This window comes from Apteryx mantelli, chromosome 3 (genome assembly GCF_036417845.1).
Source record: "Apteryx mantelli isolate bAptMan1 chromosome 3, bAptMan1.hap1, whole genome shotgun sequence".
Taxonomy (NCBI): Eukaryota; Metazoa; Chordata; class Aves; order Apterygiformes; family Apterygidae; genus Apteryx; species Apteryx mantelli.
This window is the reverse complement of record NC_089980.1, coordinates 77,118,261-77,134,669: the sequence shown is the minus strand read 5'-3', so window position 1 is coordinate 77,134,669 and position 16,409 is coordinate 77,118,261. Positions and strand designations below refer to the sequence as shown.

The following is a 16,409-nucleotide window of genomic DNA, read 5'->3' as shown; positions in this document are numbered from 1 at the left end:
GAGCACATCTTTCTTCTATATACCTGTATGAGACTCGAGAGTAAAGAACAGCCCACGCATACTGCTGATACATGGTTGAAATAGCCATATATCTCACTGATACATAGTTAGTGGTATGGTACAGTGGCAACTCACTGTACAAAAGCCTGAGCCATATATAACCAAGTAACAGTGGAAGAACCATTGGAAAAATTGTCTGGACTCTTGCCTACCAGTAGGCAAAGTGTAAACCTAGCTATTTGCGGAGAAATGCTAGTAGTGATGGGTGTGTGTGTGTGTAAAAATAGTCATTTTTTGTGTGGAGAAGTGAAAAGCAAGGCCTTTCCTTTTCTTCTGTCCTGCAGAGAAGCATCCCCAGCACCATGAGGTAGGGTGAATTTGGCTTAGCCAGCAGTCTGTTTCATCAGAGTTTGGGAATTGCTGAGCTGTTTAGGAGTCGAGAGTTCTTTTTGTCAGGCAGCAGTCAGAGATACTCCTCAATCTGATACTGTCCTTCGTGACAATCTTACAGTAAGGTGGTAGAGAGTGTGGTGCTTGATGCAGTGTTCGATTATATATTCATAACATGAATTCTAAAATCAGCTTTTTAATGTATTCACCTCTAGTGATTTATAATTGCAGTTGTGAAAAATCTTAGTCTCTGAAATAGTTGATTTAGAATTCTTCACTGCTTGGAAAGAGGCCTTGTGAGGCTTTGTGAGTGCTTACGCTCTGTACTATTAGTGAAGTCAGGATGATCAGAAGAGCTTCTTTGGAAAATTCAAACTTCAGCTAATTGATAGACAACAAAATATTCTTTAAGAAGTTACAAATTTTAATGTGATATATTGAAGTTATAAAAAGTGTAAGTGATCTATGCTTAGCTTCATCTGTGCTTTCAACTTTAAGTGTAAAGAGAGAGAAGTAAAGTTTTTTTGATAAGGAGACAAACCATTGTTTCTAAATTCTAAATTTTTAAATTGAGGGAACATGGTTTAGAGACAAGCAGAAAATAATAGACTGGAAGAAAATGTACATGCATAGTATAGTAGTCTTCTGTATTGTATTTCTAATGAAATCTGGGAAAAGAAAATGGCTGCTTGTATTACAGAATATGGCTGCGTGCACTTTTTTTACGAATCATTCTATATTGATCTAGCTGTTGAATTTTTTTGGCCTTTTCAGTGTAGAGCTGTTCTGAGTAACTTTAGTATATCACATTTCAAGTCTAATTATGGGGAAACAGTTGTCTAACAGATTCAGCTGCATCCAATGTAAGAGATGCAGATGACATTCAGTAATTTTGACATTATAAAAATAAGACACAAAATGGTATTGTAGAGTACTTCAAATTGCATAAAAGATGGCCTGAAAGCAGTCCAAAAATTTGTTCCAGGAAGTCATTAAGCTTGTAAAAATAGCCTTAACTTTTCTAGGTTATACTTTGAAGCTGCAAACATTGGTCAGCCTGAGACTAGTACAGGATCTGGCTTGATTTTCAGTCTAGCTAATAATGTTTGAGGAAAAGAAGTCAGATCCTCATTTGTGAAGACCCATGGGCTTTGTCTGTCTACCATTCTTGTCACTGGCCTCTAACTTGTTTCAACTCAGGCAATTCTCATCACAGACTTTCACCATCATGTATTTGCTCAGTCTTCAAATCCACTTTCATGCTGTCCCTTAAGCCTGGAACTTTCCCTTGCTCGCAACAGCAATGCTTCCTTCCCCAGTTCTTTTAAAACCCATCTTGTGAGCACTTCTTCAAAGGACTGCATAGATATTAATAGCATTACATTATCATTTAGTCTTCCTTTTTTTCTTTTTTTCCCTTTATTTCCTCTTATTTGTTTTCATTTTCGTTACCTTTGGAGAAAGGAATGTTATAGTAATTATGTTGCAAGTCACCTTACCCAGTATAATGTCACCTTTTCCCTAAGTGTGAAATCCTACAAGGCTGGGACTATCTGTAGTACTAGCGAGTGGGGCTAATCTCTTGAGCCTGTGATGTTTAGTAACAGTCTAGGTCATGACAAAGGTGTGGGAGAAGGTCAAGTCTGACCACCCCGGGAATGTGCATGCATGCACACATAGATACATTCAATTTAAACCTGCAATCTTTCTCTAAAGTTATGTTTTCTTCCCTCTCTGACCCAGTTTTTTTTTTTTCTTGATCAGAATTGCAAGGTATTAAAAAAAAAGATTAAATTTGGAAAGTTAAATAGAAGCCGATATTAAATGAAGTCGTTTATTTATCACAAAATGAAGACATGCAGGCCATTTGCTTACTATTCCACATTGTAAAATGTAGGTGCCCTATTCTTCCATTATAGCACACATCTATAGTATCATATGATCAGCCTACCCTGTTGGAAAAAAAAGTGTTTAAAATCCTGTGATCAGATGTGCATGGGCAAACTACTGATCTAACAGAAAGCTCTTGTGGAGTTAGGGGGACACCCTTAGAAATGCAGATCTCCAGCAATACAGATCTCAATTGCAGAAGTGGGAGATAAAACATGATGGCAAAATTGAGCCTTTAGCGGAGCAATAAAGACCACGAGACTCAGTCCACGAGACTGAGTCAGAGTATCACAGGGTAGCATAAACCTGTTTTTAATGATACTAACCCTTTGCTGAAACACTGAAGTCAATGAGTCCCCAAATAATGCAATTAAGAGAACCAAACAAAAGGAACCAGAAACTGGATTTGTTACAGAGCATTTTAATTTTAAATAAATATAACACTTTATTCAGCACATTGTTTAGCCTACCAACATCAGAAAGTAAGCTGGCCACTGGATGCATGGAAATAGATGCACGGCATTACTAAATGACTTAATTTGAACTTCCATATCTCAGTTTGTTAGAAGCAGCAAACATTTATTTATTTATAGTCTTCCGTTTTGATGTGTTAATCTGTTGTTCAGTAGCATTTTTGTGCACACCTGCACAATAGCTTAACAGAGATTCAGAATGTAAGTTTAGAACTACGTTTCCCATGGACACAATTTAAAATAAGTATACAAGTAAGCAAGCTATACTTGCATATAGATATGTATATAGATGTATAAATATGGATATATATATTCATATATTGTATATATTATAAAGAGAGGAATAAAAGCACAGAAAGGCATAATAATTGTCCAGCATGACACAACAGGTTAGTTTCATGTGCGGGAAGGAAATCCAGATCAGTTGTTGATTAAGGTTTTAATACAAACCAGAGAGAGAACCCTCACAGCTCAATTTAAAATCCTGCCATTCACGTAATTAAATATTGGTCCCCTTCTTCATCATTGTTTTCTCAATATTTATCACAAAAATTGTGATTAAAATTTGGTCGTTGTTACTCCGTTGACTCTTAGAGTGTAGTATATTACTGGGTAGTATAATAATAATTGCAAGAAATAAATTCAGATGATGAAGGGACGGAGAGGCCAAAAGCAATAGACTGAAACCAAATCTTAATGTACTGACTGCCACAGTAGCAAGCAATTGTTTATTCTGTGTTTTGAGCAGTGTATTACGGAATTGCCTGGATTTACTTGGCTATGGGTAAATGTGACTCTAGTGCTGACAATTTACTTTGTCATACCCCCAAATTCTCTTCTGTCCAGCTGTCCATATTTCCAGCAGGGAGCTAAGTCCAGCTTCAACAGGAGGCTGAAGAGCTTCATGGGCTCTCTACAAATATTCATCTCTGTTCAAGTGAAACACATCAGCTTCACTGTTTTCAGACTTCTGTTCTTATGCAGAAGGGAGAAGCAAAGTTGTTTTAATATAGTATATGTTCTGCCCCAGAGATAAAAGGCAAAATTCCAACTTCTGATAGGTAATTTTTGGAATCTGTGATACTAATACAACCCCTATTACTATTGTATAATGCTTTATAGTTTTTAATGTGGCTGTACTTTGAGCATCCCTATGAGTTAGAAAAAAAGGATGGGCCCTTTCTTTTTTGTTAAAAGTATCAGTATCTTACAAGTGGGGAATGAAGGTTGAAAGAGAATATTCAAGTGAGCCTGTCTAAGAGATGGCATTTGGGTCATTAATTTCCTTGGTTTCTTTCAAAATCCCAACCTCTGTTGCACAGACAGTGGAGTCTAAGGTTATATATAGTATGCAGTAGAGAATAAGAAGTGAATTTTGATCTTCTGGTACCAAGTGAGTACTCTGAGCTTCATTTAAAACTTTTTTTGGCAAAGTAACACACAAACTTATAAAATCTCTTCTTATGTATGATTTCAAAGTAGCTCACATAAATATTTACTATAGCAAACATGAAAAATGGTAAGAGCAAGGACTCAGGAATGATATTTGTTGCAAGAGTATGAACTGGCAGACTTGTGCTATCCAGCTTTATGTGCCTGTGTTCCACCTTCTGTGGGCCTTCCCTATTTTTTCAGCCAGCTGTGCTGTTCACTTCCCAGTGCAATGCATTTCCTTCCAGGTGGGGAAAAAAAGAAAAAATAGCTCTTTCTGTTACAGCTGAAATATCAAGCCGAAAAAATAATTCACTTGAATGCAAATATATCATTATAGTAAGAGCTGATTAAATTCAAGCAATAGGATTAATTTTTTCCTATTTTGATTTTTAGCTCAAGGATAGTATGAGTCTGTTAGACTTACAGCTAATGAAAACTAGAATGTGCATTTATAAAGAAAGAAAAGGTTTTGCAGTTTTCCTGCTTTCCAGTAATAGAAATATATTCTACTTATCACAGTATTAATTTTGCCACAGGTTTTATCAATTTTATCTCAAAATTTTTTTCAAAATGTCAACAAAATATTTTCATTCAAAGTGTTTCAGATAACAGAAATAAGGAGCATAGTTCAAACATTATACTGAAATGAAACATTACATGGTTCTGGGTGGATGAGTTGGGAAATAGTAAACTAGGTCAGTGTAGTTGAGTTGCTTTGGCCTTGACTGTAGACATGTTTGTCTATAGTTTATATATTTTTGAAAGTATACTTTCAAAATAGGAAATGAGCTTGAAAGGCAACAGTGAAGCTTAAAAAGACATAACAAAACCCATCCAACTTCAGCGTATCTGGTCTGTTCTCAAACTGTGACATGCAAGTTCAAGGCCAGGTTTTATAGCTTTCAATCAGAATTCCTTTCATCTGAAGTGGGGGATTACCCAAATACAGATGATAGAATTCGGCAAAGAATAGTGTTTTTGAAGACAGAAAATTCTGTTATATTTTCACTTTTCCAGAAGTTTGCAAAACTCTTTCAATGATAATAACTGCTGAACAATTTTAATGTGAAGTTCCTCATCTGATAGCAAAAGCAGACATTAGCACGGATTGCTTTTTAATACTCTTTGTTTTAATAAAGCCATATTTGTGACCCTTATTAGCTACAAATATAAGAATATTTTCACATGAAGTAACATATACCTTTGAAGTTAACCAGAAATCTCTCTGCTGTTTAGTACTTATCATCTTGTTTTTTCATGTGGAGTGGCTGTGACTCGTATTACAGTTGAAAGCCCATTTTTAAGCATTCTGTCATATACTATCTTGGTGCCTCTATATTTTTATTCACCCTTAGAGACTATAAAGAAGATATTTCAAGAAAAGGGCATCTTGGCAGGAGGAGACAGAGCTTTTAAACCCCATCTGACCTTCATGAAGCTGTCAAAATCACCAAAGCTACGTAAGGAGGTGAGCTCACATTTCATACTGCTCAGCAACAATCCAGGAAGTTTAATTTGGAGACAAATTAATATAGCTTATGCTATAGCATCATAGTTTTTACTTCTCTGTAACCAGCTGAAAAGGTAAGACTTTAAAATATTAATACTTTAGAAAAAATAGTTAGTAAATTTACCATATAAACAGTGTAGTCCTGTGCTTACTGTAGGTTACTACTCTTGGTATTCTCAGAACAGTCAAATCATGATCTGTTTTCTTCTGTGAAACTGTCCAAGGCCAAAGGATGAAAGTGCTCATTCAAAATTAAGGAATTAATATTAGGATATAGGTTACGTACTCACAAAAGGCTGTCACAGTGTATGCAAGAAACTTGTTTGGATAATTTTCTTTTGTTACTGTATGGGAGAAAATATATAAGTAAATAATAGAATTCATACTTGAATTGTGCACAATATGCAGACTGTCATTTTTCTCTTGATTGAATAAATGCTTTGGTGAATTCCAGAGTAACGATGAAACACATATTCTATATTCTCTCTTACAGGAAATTATTTCTTGACTATTTATTAGCTTTGTTGGCAAGAAGAATACACAAATACATAAAAGTAAGATATAACAACTGTAATGAGAAATATATAAAAGTAATGCTAATATATCCAGATTCTAATTTCTCACTAATGTAACATATATATTGTATTGTTTAATATATGGTATATCTATATAGAATTTATTTACTGTCACTGTGTAGAATGCTTTGTGACCCTCTACAGAATGTTGGAAGGTCAGAAAAGTAATTGTCAGAAGAAATATCTTTTAAAAAATAAGAATAAATTAAAATATATAATGTAACCATTTTAAATTTAATGTTTTTCCCTTAATAACAAATCTTAAAGAAAAATAGTTACAAATTGCATTGGAAATAACCAAACTTAAAAAAATACTAAAGGTGCAAATTTTAATTGTGAAATCAGTTGGAAGCAGTGAAATTTGAGATACATCAAAAAACTTTGAGGGCATAACACATACTCACTCTGGAACAGAAATAAGGACTTGTCTACAAGTTGTAGATTATGTCATAGCTCTTAAGATTGTAAGCACACATAAACTTTTGCTTGTATTAAGTATTGACTTACTTTTAAAACACTCATTTTAAAAAGCCACGGCTTTTCTTCTTTTTTTTTCTTTTTTTTCTTTTTCACATTTATCCACCTTGCATGAACTATTGGCCAGGATATATATTTTTTATGTAATGATATTCACTGCTACTGACAGAACCAGGTCAATGTCATTCCAAATCATCTTCCTTAGTCCTCCATAATGCTGGATAATGTGTATAGTATTCTTAAGATACAATGTATAGAAAAATATGATATATTAAATAGCTGTAAATTATTTTTGGGGGAATATTTCCTTGCCAACCCCTTGTCTGGGTTAAGCATCAGTCTTTACAATCATTTTTTGTTTCATTGTGTTCATGCATATAGTGAGATAGTTTCATGTATTTACTGAAAATATAATAAATAAAAGCATAAAACAAAAGGAATAACTATTTTATAGTACTTTTTGACATAATGGTTAATTGCATTATCAGATAATACAGCAGTATGAAAAACAAAAAGGGGGAGTGGAGGAAAACTACACTAGGAAGAGCATATAAAAGAGCAAACAGAACAAAAATAGAGTATAGTTAACAGCTGTAGTTTTATAACTGTACTACCTTTTTAAAAATGTGAGTTTTCTAACTTGAAGCAATAATCAGTTAAGCCACCCTCCTCATAATGACATCTAAATTCTACTGTAATTTATTTTTTTGGGAAAATGAAAAAAAAGGTTTTTTTTCAAACCTTAATGTATGTGTAAGCTTTTTTGAGATGCATATATTCTGAAAAATTTTTACTTTCCTGAAGTGTTACTGATATTTACAGAGAAGAGTTTGAGAATTCAAAATGAATAAAAATCTCAAGAAATCACCTTTCCACTTTGAAGGCATATTAAGCTAAAAACAGAAGAAATGTAAGTGCAAAAAACTTGAATAGTAATTAATAAAGAATAAAAATTTGAGATAGATTGGGTGAGAAAGCTATCTATGAGTTATTGTTTCCCCTTCAGTTTCTCAGGTTAGGGAAAGAACTTAACTGCTCAGAAGTGGGAGCAGCTCATTCTTCATGCTCAGCTGGACATTCCTGAGATCAAATGCATGTAGGGAAAACCTCCCCAAAATCAGAAGGTACTGTTTACCAGTGGGTATCCTTGTGGAAGGAGATAAAGTGAGATAATTTCCTTGCACACGCTCAGCCCTTCCACAGTCGATTGTTGGGGTTATAAGAATCTTGGGTTAGTATCATGTCTTCTGTACAAAGAACATAGTGAAACATAATTAAAGAAGTAATTTTTTTTGCACTGGAAGATAGTATTTCTATTCCTGCTCCCCTCCCTAGCTTGGTATATGACAGTAGGTCAGTCGCAACCCCTCTGTTTTTCATTCATCCAGACTGTTACTTTTTCAGGGAGTGTTGTAAAGCATACTTGATAAATGCTGTATGACATTTTGAGATTCTTTGATACCTAGTGCTGACAGAACTGCAAATACTATGAAATGGTTTTCATAAATAGAAGATGACTGACAGCTGAATTGCTCTGATGGCATCTACTTAATTAGTAACCCATATATCTTTAGCCCAGACAGAGATTGACAAGGAAATATGCCAAAAAATATAATTGATGGATATTTAATGTATGGTATTCTTCTATACAGTATATCTTTAGCATGCTGTATGTATAATGAGTAAATGAGAATATATGAGGAGTAAAAATCTGTTTGTAATTGCAACACTTACAAGTGTTTTACAAGGCCATATTCACTGTTACCTTTCAGCTGCAGTGGTATTATTGTCAAGATCCTGGATATTACTGTGCAGACAGTATTATTATAATTTAATTGGAAATAGCAGTAATTGCATGATTCAGTAATTTATTCTTGTATTCTTATGTAAATTGTGTTAAACTTTTGTCACTGTTCTAGTTTCATATCAAGATAGAATAAGTTACTTATTTTGTAGTATTAGCACATCATAAAGAAGAAAATTCTACACTGAGTCAAAATCAAAGCTCTGTCAGAATTAAAATCTTTTTGATGTGCAGTCACTCATATTCATCTTTTTGCCATCGTCCACTAGGCATACCAAACAGATAAGATGCTTAGTACTGATAATTGTAAAGTTAATTACTTTTTTCTCATATAAATTTTCTTTCACATTATGTGACATTAATATATTTGGCAGCTTGAAATCAAATACAGCCCAAGGAAAATGTAGCTGGTGTCTTTTATTAGACATTCTGTAAGCAGTTATAGGAAGTTTTGACAGTCAGACAGTAAGTTAGCCATCTAATGTCTATTCTGTCTTGTTTAGACGTGAAAGTTCAGGCAGTTAACCCATTGCAGGAAAGGTTGTTAGTTCTATGTTAATTATATATCTGCTCTGCTGCATCATGAATTTATTCATGAATATCTGTTGCATACTCATTCATCACATGCTGTTTTCAATAAAGATCATTTGCACCGGCAGGAGAAGTTGAAAGGGAGTCCTTACCTTCTGGTATTGTTCCTTTAACCCCAAGTTTTACTTAATACTTGAAAACAGAATGTAAAATGTCAATTTCTATCTTACATCCCTAGTATAGTTTTCAGTTTCCTAGACTTGTAATTTTGTTTTTTATTTATACTCATATGGTATAGATATGTAGTCTTCACATACAGAACCTTAATGAGAAGAGAGTGATTCTCCTCAGTAAAACCAAAGCACTTCCCCTGTTTATCCCTCTGATTCTGACCGCCAACATTCTTTTTATAATAATTCTTGGCATCTCTGCCATTTTGGACAGAAATGCGGGTATAAGAAGAGCCACAGAGATCATTGAACTTCTCTGTTTGGTTTATATTGTGACAACTGTTACTTGCTGGCCCAGGAGTTGGGAGCACATACTTATTTAGAATCTTTTGATGCTGATCCTAAAATGGCTGAAACAATCACTTTGGTGATACAAAGCAATAAACACTTTGGTTTTGCAATCTCATGAGAACAGTAGAAATGTTTTGTGATTTTTCTACTTTTTTTTTTTTAATCTTAAGATCTAAACAATAAGCAGGGGCATAAACTAGTTTCAGGTGATCCAACAACTGGAAGAGAATGCAACATCTTTGAGTTTCAGTCTTCCTGCTTTGGTAGCACTAAATGAAATACCGTATCTCAGACATACATAGCTACAGGACTTGTTTTAAACAAGAAAAAGAAAGGACATATACTACAAACATTTTTTTACAAGCTAAAATATGGTGTGAGGTGTTAGCCATAGTGATTATTCTTTTAAGATACCAAACTCTCCTACTGAACATGGTAGATACCATGTAATCCATGCTCATGAACATACCTCTGTTACAGAACTGAGGCTGCAGAAGGCAGCACCTCTTTACGCATGAACTCTTCTAAATCCACACAGGGATCATCAAGGTCTAGGCAAAGAAACTTTTCCACAAGAGACTTGCATCTTTCCATCTGGTCCACTTTTGAAGGATGATCAATACATTCGATAGCTTTTCCACTGCGAATCAGTTCTGATACTTCCACTCCTCTTTCAATAATTTTGGCTGGCATTCCAGCTAACGCAGCAATGTTGGCAGCATGACTAACAGTGGATATGCCCTGTTTGACCTGATAGAAGAAAATCAACTCGTCTCCATCTTGGTGGGTCTCCATGGTCAAGTACTGCAGAAGAGGTGTGTCAGGCAGGAGTTCTAGCTGCATTAAACTGTGAAAATTAGTAGAGACAAAGACCTGTGGACACTGGGTTCCTTGACTGATCCAGTACCTCAGTACAGCAGCTAGAAGGGAGAGGCCATCCATTGTGTTGGTCCCTTTGCCAAACTCATCAATAAGTACCAAGGACCTCTCTGTAGCATTGTTTACTGCTTTGGCAACCTGGTTGAGATCAATCATGAAAGTGGAGAGTCCTACCGAAACTGATTCCCTACTGTGGATTCTGGTGTAAATTCCATCGATTGCTCCAATCTCAGCTTCTGCTGCAGGGACGTAACTGCCAATTAGAGCCATGAATATTATAAGACCTACTTGCTTTAAGTAGACACTCTTTCCAGATGAATTGGGCCCTGTGATGATCTTTATTCGTCCAGTAGCCTCGCCACTGTTCACAGGATTGGACACAAAAGTCTTTGCACATAGTTCCATAAGTGGATGCCTTCCATCCTTGATGTGGAAGCCATGGCGGTGAATAAATTGTGGCCGGCAGTAGGCATTCTCCCGGGCCATCACTGCCAAAGCTAGCAGCACATCTAGGTGTGCTGTATACTCAATCACACTGTTAAGCACTTCAGACTTCTCCAGGATCTTTGTCTGTAGCTGGTGCATGATAAGTGTCTCCTGGTCCCTTATCTCACAGTGCAAGTCACCCAGCATGCTGTCTAACTCCTTTGTCCTAGCACTTCTGTAATGCAGTTTATCCTCTGACAAGAACATGAAGTCCAAGCCTTCAATTTCAAAGTCACTCTTGTCCACCATAGTTGGTAGCCGTGGAATGGAGAGAAGAAACCCAATCAACGGAATGTAGATCACACAACAGGAAGGAATATGATTGTCCAAGGTCTCCAATTCTTTTCGGGCCACTTCTGTAAGAAAGTCTGGCAGTCCCATTAGCTTTCGTTTCTTTTCATCAATGGTGGGATCCACGTTCGGTCTAACAGTGAAGCGGTTCTCTGAGATGCTGCCTTCAAAGTCCACGACTTTGCTGATTAGGCTAGCAATGTAGTGCAGATCATCAGTGAAGACACGTGAAATAGTCTGAAAGAGTTCAATAGTACTGGGCAGAGAACGACATGTGTCTCTGAGGCACACTGCACTGTACACTGTCTTGTAGAGTGCTTGCCAGTCACTAACTTTTGTGTAGGAAAGGGTCATTCTTTTTAGAATAAGAGGCACATTTTTTATATTCTTGAGGCAATCTTGAAGGGTGAGGACTGTTTCATGGTTCTGAGCCAGTAGGAAGAAGTGGATAACATCTAGCCGTTTGTTTAGCTCTGTCAAGTTCCGAGTAGGTCGCGTAAGCCACAGCTTCAGCAGTTTTTCTCCCCACTTACACCTGCAACGGTTTAAAATCCCATATAAACTGAATCCTTCTTTTAATCCACTGGACAACTTGTACACAGAAGGATGGATATCACTTTTAAATATCTGCAGGACACAGTAAGTGTCTTGGTCCATATTCACAATATCTGACAGCACAAACTTTTTAAAGGCCAAAATAGGAACTGCAACAGTGCTTTCTTCTAGCTCAACTCCAACCCTTCTCCTGTCCAGGAACTTCAGGAGTCCTCCTAGTGCTCGTATCATGAGTGGGCTCTCAAAAGGAATGATTGAGGACAAGTAGAGAATTTTCTCTGTTGTGGTCATATGAGATGGGATAAATGGAAATTGCCTAGATAAGATCCGTTGCTTGCTGACTTCTAGGTCAAAATCTATATTGGGAAACAGGACAATTTCTGGTTTTCTTGTATCTTTATCATCAGCAGTATCCCTTAGGTTGGTCAGGAATTTGGCAATATTCTGGTCCTGTTTTGCACTGGTCACTATGCATTGAGGAAGAACTTCCCCAATCACTTTCTGCAGTAGTTTGAGGTCTTCGTTATCAGGTGTGTCAGGCATGAAGTAAACCGAGCAATCTTCTGTGTCGTAGTAAGTGATTGCAAGCTGCCCCGCAAACCACAAAACAGACATATGTGCCTCAGAATGCTCTTGATCCTCTTCTTGTTCAGGCACAAGCAGTGGTGGCAAGATGGCTGATGTGGCACTCATTCTGTTGGAGAAGGATATTTTTGTTCACAGCTCATCCAAAAAGTCCTGAGAACAGGACTGTAATTAACAACAGCAGGTTAACACTTATTCTTCTAACCCTGGAGAAACTAAGGTGCTACTAGGAATTAAAGACATTGGTTGTTACCAGTTCAAGTGAAAAGATGTAGCCAAAGCGACAGCAGCATATTGCTTCCAGGCAAGCACTGTAACTGAGCTACTACCAGCAACGTTGGGGTAGTTTCATATGGTTCTTATGTATCCTTTATTTTAGTAAGTAGTGTCTTACCCTTCAAACCCTTCACAAGGCTCTTTGAATCCTTCTGTTACCCACTTGGTGTTGCAACCCATAGTGTGAGAAACATAAAACCACCTTTTGGTGCTGAGCTGAAAGTTCAGCCATAATAGGTCCTGTCTGTCTTTAGGTTGCATAGATTGTGATTAATCTAGTCTCATACCTAATATCTAATCCAAACTGGTATCCAGTATCCTGCTGGGATTGTAGTAGACTATGGAAACAACCCTGTAAAGGTAAAATCTCACTTAGTCAGCCTTCTGCTGATGATTAAGGGATTGGAGCATCTCCCATGTGAGAGGCTGACAGAGCTGGGATTGTTTAGCCTGAAGAAGAGACGGCTCAGGGGGGATCTTGTCAATATGTATAAATGCCTGATGGAGGGGAGTAAAGACAGAGCCAGACTCTTCTCAGTGGTACCCAGTGAAAGGGCATGAGACAAGAGACGCAAATTGAAACACAGGAAATTCCCCTTACATGTAGGAAAAGGCTTTTTTACTGTAAGGGTGTCAAACACTGGAACATGTTGCCCAAGATAGAGTCTCCATCCTTGGAGTTACTCAAAACCTGACTGGAGACAGCCCTGAGCAGCCTGCTCATGTGAGCAGGGTGGTTGGACTGGACGATCTCCAGAGGCCCCTACCAACTTTGGCGGCTCTGTAATTCTTAGTTGTCGTTCAGAGAAGTGTGCTGCACAGCTTCACTGTATGTATGCCCAAATACCCATAAATACGATCATGTGTATGCACATATATACATATGCATATAAAATCATTTTTCCTCAGAGGAATGGGATATCCACATGTACCAACTGCAGCTGCTCACAAAGATGCAGCAGCAGAAGCTGGTTGTCCGTTCAGTGTCCTATCCCTGTATATATGCAGCACCTCTGCATAATGCCAGCTTCTATACAAATATACAAAGCAGTGTTTCAGGGATCAATGATAATTACCCTCACACCCCCTGCTGCTTCCTCTCCTCCTCCCATTTCTTCCTCTTCCCATTTCTTCCTCCCCTCCACTCACCCTCCTCGCTCACGGACTGGGCAGCTCTTCTCAGCTGCTGCTGCTACTAGCAGGCCAAAAGTTTGTTTATCTCGCCCTCCTGTCTTCCTTTCCTTCTCCTACCTGCTGCTTAGTAGTCCATGTGTTCAGCCCCTCGCCCGGGCCAGATCCTGTCAGGAAAGCACCGCGCTCGGCCCCTGTTGGCACTGCTTTCCACAGCCAGGACATTGCAGCCCTGCCCGCACCACTGCCTAGCAACCGCCTGCACCGCTGCCTAGCAACCACCCACACCGCTGCCTAGCAACTGCCCTCACTGCTGCCTAGCAACCGCCTGCACCACTGCCTAGCAACCACCCGCACTGCTGCCTAGCAACCACCAGGGGCAGGGAGACAGCCCTCACAGCCCAGCCCGCCTTGCTGAGGGGGCCCCACCAACCTCCCCCGAGAGCAACCCCCTGCCTTCATGCAGGGAATCAGCCCGAAATCTCCTTTCTAGTCCTCCCAGCTGAACGGAGCAGCCCCGTCCTCAGGGCTCCCGCTCCTCCAGGTGGTCTGCGGGCTGGGCCTGCTCCTGCCTCCTTCCGTGGGAGCTGCTTACTACCTCCGTCCCCTGCCCCCCACAGAGCCCCTCACTGAGAGGAGAGGAGATGGCGGTCAGGCAAATAGAGGATGGAGGATGGCCCTGTGAGCAGCCCGGCCCACTAGCCAGCAAGAGCTGGACGTGTGGTGCTGGCAGATGGGCATGGGATGGGCATTTCTGTTGCAGGTCTCTGAGCCATGGGTGCTGAAGCTGCTTCCCATCGCTGTTGGGGCACCTCACTTTGCTGCTGTGTTAATGCTTCTCACCCCCCTGCCTGTAATCGCACACAGGGGCAAGTGCTGCCCGGCCAGCAGGTAACAGCAGCCGCAGTGCCTCCATGCAGCTGGAGGATATACCTGCAGGCTGGTGACGGCAGCCTCCACGTTCCCCAGCTGCACGCGGAGGATGTGCAATGACGCATGTGACAGGGCTACCAGATAACGGCTCCTTGGTGCCTTGCCAATCTTGCAAGAGTTGCACATGCAACACTGCTTTCCAGGCCTGTGCTGCTGTGTCCCATTACAGATATATTTTTGTTACAGCACTTCTCCAAGGGGTAGGTGTCTTCCTTCTACCCCTGCAGCACACTGGAGGCGTTTCCAGTAGCCTCTCAAGTGCTCCATTTCTCACTCTTGCCCGATTAGAGCGTATCGCCGTAATCAGCCTCTATAGCTTTCCCATGTGGGAACAACTCTTCTGTTTCATCTCCACTCTTCCAGACCCTTTGAAATAGGAAATGAGCTGCAACCTTCCCACACATCTGCATTGTTTCATCCTTTTGCTTTCAGCATCTTATTGCAACCACTGCAAACAGCGCTCCATAAATTGCTCCAAGATACTAAAAATACCATCCAGTGTTCCCATGACTGCTTTTCCAAATATCTCTCAGTAGTACGTCACAAGCAGAACTTGATTCCTGACCATTCAGGGTTTGATTCACACATTACCAATCTGTTTTTGACAAGCAGCATCCCTGCCTTTGCTGTTTATTCTGGAGCATGAAATGGTGATCTCGGTCTTTTTCTCATCTTATTGCACGAATACTTAAGGCTTCACATCTTGACAGGTGTATTCGTGGCTGAAAAGGTCTTTTTTATTACTGATTGATGTCTAAATGTATTTCAGAGAACTGTCATCCAAAGAACAAAGAATGATGATTTTATTTCAAAATAGCCGTAGTCCTTAAGGACTAATCTAGCCATAGAATACCACATTTTAGATAATGAAAGTGAGTATTGAATAAATGTAGAATCCACATATATTGGAAGTTAAAAACATCAACCACTAGATGTCATCATTTCAGAGATCAAGGAAATGGAAGAACATTTCTGACCTTAAGTAAATTATAAGTTTAGGGGGTAGAGAATGAAATATTGAGGTACTTCCTCAAGCTGAGTGCTTCTAAAGTCAATGTATTTTTACCTAAGTAAAAGCTCAGTAAGGATACCATCACTGAGCACATATTGCGTATGAGTAACTGTGAGAGAGGCATCACAAGAAATGGGTAAGCGTAGTGTTGAGAAGAAAGGATCCAATAACAATTTTTAAAAAGCAAATGGCATTATTTTGGGGTAGACTGAAGGAGAAATTATCTAATTGCTACAGAGGTGTTCTGTTGTTATTGAAATGCAGTGAGGAGCACTAAAATCTTAAAATAATTATTAAAATAATGTTTTCTGAATACAGCCTAATAGTGAGTATATTTATTTTGTTCCAGTTCATATATTCAACACTATCTAATGATGCTGGTATTATAAATCATTCATGTTTGTAGTTAGGATTGAGCTAAATGGTTTTTTTAATAGGGTAAGTTCAGAAATATTGATAAGTGTTTAGATTTACTGAGATAAAATGCCTAATATTGGTTAAATAGGAACATCTTTTCCTGTTTGGTGGTTTTAAAGACCCAGAAAACTGCCCTTGACAAATATTTGAGATTCTTCAGTGTACGAACATGCCCCATGTTGACAGAGACCATAATTTCCAGTTGCATAGTCCATGAAGACTGTTGCAAGCCATTTGAA

The 16,409-nt window shown here is 38.5% G+C and overlaps 2 protein-coding genes across 6 annotated transcripts in view; one reads left to right on the top strand and one right to left on the bottom strand.

Annotated features, from left to right (window-relative positions):
* The window catches only part of AKAP7 (A-kinase anchoring protein 7), a 99,429-nt gene that overhangs the window by 28,537 nt on the left and 54,483 nt on the right, over positions 1-16,409 (top strand). For all 5 annotated transcript variants that reach the window (XR_010883752.1, XM_067293722.1, XM_067293720.1 and 2 more), the window contains exon 6: positions 5,543-5,655. Coding sequence is in view for 4 of the 5 variants with exons in the window: in XM_067293722.1 (XP_067149823.1) it covers positions 5,543-5,655 (113 nt within the window). In the remaining variant the exon portion in view is untranslated. The remainder of the gene's footprint in view (positions 1-5,542; positions 5,656-16,409) is intronic.
* Positions 10,080-12,509, bottom strand: MSH5 (mutS homolog 5). The gene has a single exon (XM_013958890.2). The coding sequence runs from the start codon at positions 12,507-12,509 to the stop codon at positions 10,080-10,082; it is 2,430 nt and encodes an 809-aa protein (XP_013814344.2).

Excerpts from the sequence above, each read along its gene's own strand:
- MSH5 (XM_013958890.2), bottom strand. The coding sequence starts at position 12,509 with ATGAGTGCCACATCAGCCATCTTGCCACCACTGCTTGTGCCTGAACAA.